General features: G+C 52.2%; 2 protein-coding genes and 1 long non-coding RNA gene across 3 annotated transcripts in view; 1 reads left to right on the top strand and 2 right to left on the bottom strand.

Moving 5' to 3' along the window:
• Positions 1 to 5,584, top strand: part of DNAI1 (dynein axonemal intermediate chain 1) — a 60,114-nt gene extending 54,530 nt beyond the window's left edge. The window contains exons 19-20 of the mRNA XM_040481507.1: positions 2,049 to 2,234; positions 5,256 to 5,584. Of these exons, the coding sequence (XP_040337441.1) occupies positions 2,049 to 2,234; positions 5,256 to 5,354 (285 nt within the window). The 3' untranslated portion in view covers positions 5,355 to 5,584. The remainder of the gene's footprint in view (positions 1 to 2,048; positions 2,235 to 5,255) is intronic.
• Positions 1,836 to 5,227, bottom strand: LOC121034597 (uncharacterized). The gene is made up of 2 exons (XR_005792522.1): positions 2,461 to 5,227; positions 1,836 to 2,100 (listed from the first exon to the last, which is right to left on the bottom strand). It is a non-coding gene; the product is annotated as an uncharacterized LOC121034597 (long non-coding RNA).
• A 57-nt stretch (positions 5,585 to 5,641) lies between the features above and the next one.
• ENHO (energy homeostasis associated) lies at positions 5,642 to 7,616 on the bottom strand. Its single transcript, XM_040481515.1, has 2 exons — positions 7,450 to 7,616; positions 5,642 to 6,449 (listed from the first exon to the last, which is right to left on the bottom strand). The coding sequence occupies exon 2, from the start codon at positions 6,286 to 6,288 to the stop codon at positions 6,058 to 6,060; it is 231 nt and encodes a 76-aa protein (XP_040337449.1). The 5' UTR covers positions 6,289 to 6,449; positions 7,450 to 7,616; the 3' UTR covers positions 5,642 to 6,057.
• Between the last annotated feature and the right edge of the window lie 1,754 nt (positions 7,617 to 9,370).

The raw sequence follows: 9,370 nt of genomic DNA on the forward strand, positions 1-9,370 counted from the left end.
AATGTCTAAAAGGTAGCAAATTCCTCATGCCTGAGAGTGTGCAAGCTGAGTCTGAGAAGGGGAGATGAGAGGGGTCTGTGTAACACTGAGAATTGGTAAAAGCTCAGAAACAAACATTTTTTGAGAAAATTCTTGGATACAAATCCATTTTTCCTTATGGACTTTGATATAAACTCAGAGGCAACTACTCAAGGAAAGACTATAGTTTAAGGCATCACCCTAAAGTCAATCAGTCATCTATTTGCTGAACAGAATTTTACTAAGGGCCCAGCACCAGGCAATTCAGGTCGCTATTGTTCTAAGAGTTCACATTCTTGTGAAGGGACAGAGAAAAAAAGCAACAACAAAAATAGTGTTAAGTGCTAGGCAGAGATTGAAAGAGGAGTATGTGTGTACACAGTGTTCATAGCAGTATTCATAGTAGCCAAAGAGTGGAACAATCCAAACATCCATCAATTGATGAATGGATAAACAAAATATGGTATATCAAAAAGATTATTATTCAGCAATAACAAGGAATGAAGTATTGGATACATGCTACAACATGGATGAACTTGAAAACGTGTTTAGTGTAAGAAGTCAGTCACAACCACACACTTGCAGGATTCCATTTATATAGGTCTAGAATAGGCAAAGCTATAGAACCAGAAAGTAGATTTGTGGTTGCCTAGGGCTGGGGGTGTGGGAGAAAATGGGAAGTGACTGCTAATGGTACAAAGGTTCTTTTGGGGTGATGAAAATGTTCTAAAATTGGTTGTGGTGATGGTTCCATAACTGTAAATATACTAAAAACCAAGAATTGTATACTTGAAGTGGGTAAATGTTTTTGTATGTGAATTATATCTCAATAAAGTTATTATATTTTTTTAAAAGAGAGAGAAAAGGGGCACCTGGGTGGCTCAGTCCATTAAGCACTCAACTCTTGGTTTTGGCTCAGGTCATGATCTCACAGTTCATGAGTTCAAGCCCCACGTCAGACTCCACAATGACAGTGCAGAGCCTGCTTGGCATTCTCTTTCTCTCCCTCTCTCAAAATAAACAAACTTAATAAAAATAAGTCATTACTTGAAGAAAGTTTTAAAAAGAGAGAGAGAGAGAAAGGGAGTGATGTAAAGAAAAGGACTGGTCTCTTAGAGTCGTCAAGGAAAGCTTCTTCAAATGGTAACATTCAAGCTGAGAGCTGAATGATAAGAGCTGGCCCTGTGTGAAGACAGAGAGAAGCATTCCAGACAGAGGGAATAGCTAGTGCAAATGCCCTGAGGTGAGAATGAGCTTGAAGGTGTTTAAGGAACAAGCAGGCAAATATGGCTGGGTCTAGGAAGCAAAGGAGAGAGCAGGAAGTGAGAGTGGAGAGCGGAGAATCTGGAGTCAGGAATTTGGATTGTATATATACTGCCAAGGGAAACTATTGGAAGATTTTAGATTTTTTAAAGGTAAGTTGAGAGGCTGCCTGGAGCATGGATTGTAGAGGGGCAAGAGCGGAAGCAGAGAGATCCATTAGGAAACTGCCACAGTTGTCCAGGCAAGAGTTACTAATGGTCTGGACTTAGGGAATGGTAAAAATAAGATCAAATATTTGTTGAGCACTTACATGACAAGTGCAGTCTGAGCACCTCACATATATTAAACCCTCGCATATGACATAAACCCTGGCTCTGCCACTTAATAGCAAGTTAGCCTTAAGGGCCTCTATCTCCTCATTTATAAAATGGGGATAATAACAGGACCTACCCTATAGAGTGGCTGTGAGGATTATTAGGTGTACAACTATGTAACATGATCCTACAAAGTCTGGTACATAGTAAGTGTTCAACAAATGGTAGCTGCCATTATTGTTAATTCTGCATAAATTTTCTAAGCTTTTTATTCTCATTCCCTCAACCACAGGAAAATGTAATCAGAGACACAAATTCCCTCTCCCACTGTCTCCAGCTCCAGTGTGCTAGACTTCTGATGTATTTCCCCAGAAAACTCATGTGCTAGTTCTTCTGAAGTGGGGGACAGGGTCCCCATTATCCTTGAGTATGCTGACACCCACCTCTCCACAGACTCATGTGTTTGACTTGTCCATCAACAAGTATGAGGCCATCTGCAACCAGCCTGTGGTGGCCAAAAAGAAGAATAAGATCACCCACGTGCAGTTCAATCCCATCCACCCTATCATCATTGTGGGTGATGACCGTGGGCACGTCACTTGCCTCAAGCTCTCACCCAACTTGCGCAAGATGCCAAAGGTACAGGCTTGGGTAGTATGGGCTACTGTAAGAAATAAAGTTTCCAAGATGGTGGGGGTTGAGAAAAAGGGGAGGAGCCAGGAGGTGACCCGGCCCCCCCCCCCCCCCGTTTCTGGCTTGGGAAATGCAGGGTAAGGGTGGTGTCATTGCCCAAATAAGGAGCACAAAAGAGGTAGGTTTGTGGAGAGACAATGAGATCAGTTTTGAAATGCTGAATCTAAGTTACCTGGGGGGCTCCCACGTAGAGACATCCAGTAAGCAGGTGACTATCTGGGTCCAAAGCCTGGGGAAGCACGTGGACATCATCAGCTTATTTGGTGTAGACCAGGTTATCCAGGCAGGGGGCTTGGAGCTTAGTCACTTAGTCATTGGCTGGGCTTAAAGGGCCTCAGCTCCAGTGGTCCCTGAGCTGGGAGCTGCGGGTCCACACAGGGAAAAAGGTAAAAAGGAAAAGAGGGTAACTAGGTCAGCAGCTAGGCAGTCCTCCTTTTGAGTTCTGGTTCCTTTCTGAGATCTGTACTGATCTGGAGACGGTGCCCAGAGCCCAAAGGCCCTGAAAACAGGCCATGAAACCTAGAGCCAGGACCTCAAAGTCTAGATCTCAGAGTCCTGATTCAGATATAAGAGTCCAGGCCTTAGAATCCAGAGCCCAATAACCCAGAGCCCAGTCCTGCCCATTTGGGTGCTAAGAGAGGATATGGAATTTGTTTTCTGCCGGGTTCTAGGCCAGGATCAGAGCTGGGCCAGGGCTGGACCAAGTTGTCCTGATGACTACACCTCTTGGTTGCAATATGGGGCATTTATTTGCAGTTTGAGGCAAGGGCAGGCCTCTTTCAACTACCGATACCTGCCTCCTTGCACCCTTACCAAGGCAGGGGCTACAGCAATGTACCTCTGGTACCTGCCTCATCTATTCCCCACAATGACCAGAAGGCAAGGACTGGGAGTTTGGCCGGGCCTGTAATTGTAGCCAGCTGGGGGAGGGGGTGGACTTGGCTATAAATACTCAGAAGGCTGCTAAGCGCCTGCAGCTGTGGCCTAGAGGCTGTGGTGGGCTGGGAATGGGGTGGGGTGGGATGGGATGGAGGAGTTGGGCATGGTCTGAAGCTCTTTGCTGAGCCCAGCTAGTTGGCCTCAAGGAGGAGGGAAGGAACAGATAAAATCTGATCTTAATTTAGTGAGGAGAGAGACTGAAGATTGAGCTGGCAGAGCTGGACAGCCCAGTGAGAGATAAGGGTACAACCATCACACCATGAAGATGGTAGATCTGAGGGTGGGGAGGGCTACCCTGCCCACTCTGACCCAGGGAGGCAAGGATCTCCCATAGTCCCAACTCCTCTCAGAGCAAGGGTCAGTCATAGCTAAGGGAGCTGGGCTCTGTATATCCGGCGACCTGTATCTCTGAAGACCTGAGGAAATAGATGCCCGGGGAACAGAGGACCTGAGCAGGTGACACAGCTGAGGGCTAGTACTTCAGTGGATTAGAGGTTCCTGTGAAACCGTCATCTGATCCTATCAGTAGTCAAGTGATTTGTGCAAAAGGAAGTCTTCTGGGCATCCCTACCCCGCCCCCGCCCCTCTTTGGGCTTTAGTCTCCCTGCCCTTCTCAGGAGGGCTTGGCCACAGAGGCCCAACTTCCTGACCCGTGAAGCTTCCCCTAATTGGTGTCAGAGCACAACTTGTCAGAGGTCAAAGACTATCTTTCCCTAACTACAATATAGATGGGAAACAGAAGCCCAGAAAGGCAAGGGACTTGCCCAAAGTCATATAGGGAATTAATGACAAAGCTGAAACTAAAAGCCACGTCCTGAAATTCCTAGGGGATGGGGTGAAGCCAAGAAGACAGCACTAACTTGATTTGGGAGGGAGAGTAGTTAGAGAGAAAAAGACATCTTTATCCTCTGCCTAGAGAGTGTAGAGGTGAACTGGGCAGTGGCAAAGGCACTGGGCCACAAGGGGAGAGGGAGACAGATTTCGGAGCAGGTGCAGCAATCACACCAAGAGGAAATCTAAGATCTGCGTGGTGTCAGCGGCCCGGATGGGGCCAGGAAGGGGCTTGCTGGCCATGTACTCTCTCCCCTCCTCACAGCCCAGGCCAAACCTAGGCTGGGCCCTCAGCAGGCAAGGCTGGAGCAGGTGCCAATGAGCAGTGGGCACAGGTGGCTGAGAAGGCAGGGGAGGGGGCTCAGGAACAGAGGGAAGGCAGGAAATGGCAGCTGCCCCAGCCTAGCCCATATCCTGCTGCCTGAACAGAAGGGAGTATGGAACTAGTGCTGGTCTGCCATAGAGCTCTTGGGGCCTGTGAGTTACACATACCCCAGTGTCCCAATTCTCTTTTTCTCAGGGCAGTAGAGTGCCCTGTGGACCGGGGTGAGGGGTCATAAATTTAGGATCTGCTCTTCTGAGGAACAGTCGCACCTAATGACATCTGGAATCACATGGGGTATCTCATTTGCCCTCCTGGGTCTCTTGACAACCTCCTCCACCCTGGGTATGTCTGATACAGCAGACCTGGCCCCAAATGTCACTCCGCTCCAAACCTGATCTGAAAGTTTTGGTACTAGGTGAGGGCACCTGTGGCTTTGTCCACACCTCTCTCCCTCAGCAAACACCCATCTTTTAGTTCCTTGTTAGGACTCAGCCAGGGACACTCCTGTGGAAGGGTGGTCCCAACAGTCAGAGCCCTCACCTCTCTCCAGAGCTACAGCCCTCCCTAGCCTGAATGGCTAGTTCCTGTGAGGGTCAGTGGGTGGAAACCTTCTCCCAGCATCAAGACCCTTTGTTGATCTTAGATTCAGAGCCACACCTAGATTCTTGAGGGCCCCAGCTGAGCCCATGTCTCCTAACCTGAGTTGGGGAAGGACCCTGTGGGGGTGGGGAGAGGTGGGGATCCAGTATCTAACTGGGTGGAAAAGTGGTGGGACAAAGCTGGGGCAGGCTGGGCAGAGGCAGAGGTGGGACCCAGAGAAAGGTGGCCCACCCCTCACCATTCCTCCCCCACATGTACTCCCCCCACTCCAGGAAAAGAAGGGGCAGGAGGTACAGAAGGGTCCAGCTGTGGAGATCGCAAAATTGGATAAACTGCTGAACCTGGTGAGGGAAGTGAAAACAAAGACCTGAGGGCCTGGTCTCAGTCCCTGTCCCATTTCTTGAACCCAGTACTTGTAACCCCTGACCCTGGTACCTAAGCCCAGCCTTAGCACCAAGTATGTGACCCAACCCCTGATCAGGTCCCAGTATCTACCCTTAGCATCTCCTTCAGCCCTGGTCCCAGCACCTCACCCCAGGACTCAGCCCTCAACCATTATTGCATCCTACTCTACACAAATAAACCTGTGTCTGGAAACTCACCCCACACCTTTAATTTTTCTACCACAGAGTCCCCAGGAAGAGGAGGGAATCTCAGGTTAGAGCCATAGTTCCATTTATTATCCAGCAAACAGTGGGAGGACCCAAGGAGGGGCCCAGCCTGGACACCCTCCCATTATTGCCATGGATTCCAGTTTGCTTCCCCAACGTCAAGGGCCTGGAGGCGATTGGCCTAGGGAGAGGTGGACCCAACCCGTGGCCCTCAGTATGGAGCAGAGTCGAGGTGGCCCTGGCCCTAGCACCAACTCATTGATCCCCACCCCAGGCCTGTCTACCTGGGGCCACCAGAGCCCCTCTTGGAGCGAGGCTGGCTAGACTCTGGGCTGCTAGGTCCAGCTCCAGACAGGCTGGATTCTGGGTTCTGGACCCCAGGCTGGCTAGACCCTGGGATCCTGATTCCAGGCTCTGGGTGGGGTAGACTTAGGTCCCAGACTCCAGGCTAGGTGAGGGGCCTTCAGGGCTGCAGCAGGTAGCTGCCTTCATGGCTGGGCTTCTGGGGTGGGGGTGCCTTCTCAGGACACGGGCCAGGGCTGGAGTTGGGACTGGATTCAGAGAGGGAGTCGATGTCCGCAGAGCGGGAATGGCAAGCCCAGCAGAGAATGACCCAGAGCAGCAGCAGCAAGAAGCCTACAAGGCCGTTGCAGACGATGGCAATGAGGGCCCCCTGAGAGATGGCTGCCCCCATGACAGGCAGCACCCTCAGACCAGCACAGACCACGGGGCTGGCTTGATGGCAAGGCCCATGCCGAGGCAGGACTCCAGTACAGCTGGCCTTCCAAAGAGGCTGTTCTGTCCACACACTCAATGATTCCTGGGCAATGGAGATGTCCACCTGCAGTCTTGAGCCTGTGGCAGGTACACAGCAGAGGAAAGGGTGGTGAGGAAGGGGTAGGGTGAGGCCTAGGAGGAGAGGCCTAAGAGAATCCTGTCCCACATCTCTGGCTTCCCTGGCAGAAGACTTTGGGTCCTGGCAGGCCCAAATAACCCACAGAGCCAACACCCCCATCCTGAGGCTTGGCCCTGGGCACCTGGATGGGGGTGTAGCCACAGTGGGGAAGCTAGAGTAGACAGCCTATATCTCATTCTCCTTAGAACCAATGGGCATGGCCTGGCCCTGCCCACCAAGCTTCCAGCCCTCAAAAGTGCTGTGAGAATGGATGAGATGAGGAAGCCCAAGGCCTTGAAGGATGGGGATTGTGACTAGTGTTGGTGTGGCCTGGGCGCCTCCCCCTTCTCAGGACTCCAGCCAGCCAGCCAGCCAGCCCAGGAGACCTCCAGAGGTGCCAGCTCAGACAGAGGGAACTTTGTGGAGGCCCTGGCAGGCATGTGTGGGTCTGTGTATCCAAGGCTGTATACTGGGGTGTGCCTCTCTGTGGGACTGTCTCTCCAGGTCAGTTGTGTATGTCTGTGTCTGGCTCTTAATCTGTCTTTAGGTTCCCTTGCCTAGATGTGTGCCTCTGCCTCTGTATACCCACCTCTATGTGCAGCTATGTGGCTCTCTTTATATTTGTCTCTGTCTCCATCTCTGAGTGTCTGAGTGTCTCTTTTCTCGCCCAGGCTATCTCTGTGTATCTCTGTATCCGTCTCTGTGTGTATGGGTCTCGTGTCTCTCGGTCTTTCTTCCCGGCTGTGTGTCGCTCTGTCCCCGTGGACGTGTCTCTCTCCCCTTCTCCGTGGGGTCTGTCTCTGTAGTTGTGAGTCTCGTGTGTCTCTTTGTGTCTGTCTCTCCTCCCCCCCCCCCCCCCCCCGCCCCGGCTGTGCCGCTACGTCTCCATGTGGGTCTCGGTCTCTTTATCTCTGTCTCTAGTTCTCGGGGCCCGTGCCCGTGGGGGGAGGGCCCCCTTACCTGAGTTGAGCCCGGTGTGCGCGCCCGCGGGAGGGTCCGGGGCTGCGGGATGCTGGGCGCCGACTGAGACTCAGGAGCCTGCGGGATGGGAGGGGGGGGCTGGAGGCGGGCAGGGGCGATGTCACCTCCCCCGGCCCTCCCCCTCGGCCGCGCAGCCTCCGCCGGCCGCTCCCGCCGCGGCGCGACCGGGGCGGCCTCTGCCGCGGGCGGTCTGCGGCGAGCTGGCACCTCCTCCCCCAGGGGCGGTGCCTCCTCCGCGGCCGCGGAGGCTCGCTAGCTCGCTCGGCGGCGCTCGGGAGGCGGCGGCGGCCCGGGTGCGGGGTTCGGCTAGGCTCGGCTACGTTCGGCTGGGTTCGGCTAGGTTCGACTGGGCTCGGCAGGCAGCAAAAACAGCGGAGAACCTCGCTTCCTGAGAGGCCGGCGCTGGCGGCCTGTGGAGGGCGGAGCCATCTCCGCGCCACTGCTGTCACCCGATTGGCTGGCTGCGCCAGGCTCCTGGGCGATTGGTCGCGCGCTGGGGTGGGGACTGGCTCAACCCTTGTGCCGGGGTGGGGAGGGGGCGGGAGAAGGACTGAAGGGACTACTTGGTCTCGATCTCTCCGGGGGAAGGGGGCGGGGATGAAGCCCACCTACTTTTGGGAATTTCTTGCACCTTCAACACCCGGAAGAGCTGTACATCCAACATCTGAGAAAAGCCTCTGTACCCTTATACATGAGGAAACTGCCCCTCCATATCTGCCTCTGCCGCGGTCATCTGGAGGAAGGCCTTGGGCCCCCACATCTGGGAGGAGATTGAACCTCCTCATCTGGGAAGCCCCTTGGACTTCTGCACATCCACTCCCACCTGGGGGTGGACTCTGCACCCCCACTTTAGAGGGTTTGTAGGCGGCTTTACATTCCCTGGCCCCAGGAGATGTGAGCAGCTCTGCCAATACAAGTTCTTTGGACATATTTATTGAGTTCCTACCCAGTATTGGTCGGGGGTTCGTGCTTTGCTGCGCTGTGGGAGAGCCTAGGACAGAGAGGAATGCGGTACTCTGAGAGATCGCTCATCCATGGCGGGAATAGGACCAGGCATGACTCTCCATCCTAGAAGCTCCTGACTCTCTCCATCCTAGAGTCTCTCCTAAGAGGTAGATCAACTTGGGCAGGAGCTGTCAGGTAGGCCTTCCTACCCACCTCATACACCAGTGATTTCTAAGTGTTCTGAACTGGACCCTTTTTCCATCCTGCTCTACATATTCTCCATGGATGAGCACAGTCCTAAAACTATACCACGAAGACTCTCAATGCTTCCCAATCCAGCTTTATCTCTGGAATTCTAGACATAGATCGAAGTGCCTTCCAGAATAAGGGTGGTGTTGATTCCTGGTTCTGCCACTTAACTAATTTCGTGACCTGGAGCAAGTTACTTAACTCCTTTTTGCCTTAGCTTCTTCATCTGTAAAGTTGTTTTAGTGATAGCTACCGCTCAGGGTTGTAATTCACCAATTCATTTATACTGGACCAGTCACATCTCAGCAAATACCAACTGACATAATTCCAAGGACCATATAGCTAAGAGGCCCCTTTCCTCAATGCCATGAAATTCACACGAGATCCCTATAAATCCAAATGCTATCTTGGAAACCAGTAAGGGAAGGGTAAGATAATCTGAAAGACTGAGTCATCCAAACTTACTGAATTACTTAGAGACTGTCTAAAATGAATTTTTAGACCCTACTGACTTTACCAGAATGGATTTAGTTCCCTTGCCCCTGTTACCCAGCAAGGGTGGGGGCATTGTGAACAAGATCAATTACTTCTAGGAAACAGAGGAGACTTATATTGCACATCTGTCATGTGAGTGAATTTGTGACCCAGCTGCAGGAGTTTGGATTTTATCCTGAAAACAGTGGGGAGCCACTGAAAATTTTTGAGC

This window comes from Herpailurus yagouaroundi, unplaced genomic scaffold (assembly GCF_014898765.1).
Source record: "Herpailurus yagouaroundi ecotype Mexico unplaced genomic scaffold, PumYag 160, whole genome shotgun sequence".
NCBI lineage: Eukaryota > Metazoa > Chordata > Mammalia > Carnivora > Felidae > Herpailurus > Herpailurus yagouaroundi.

Coding starts and splice junctions, on each gene's coding strand:
- ENHO (XM_040481515.1), bottom strand. CDS start 6,288: ATGGGGGCAGCCATCTCTCAGGGGGCCCTCATTGCCATCGTCTGCAAC.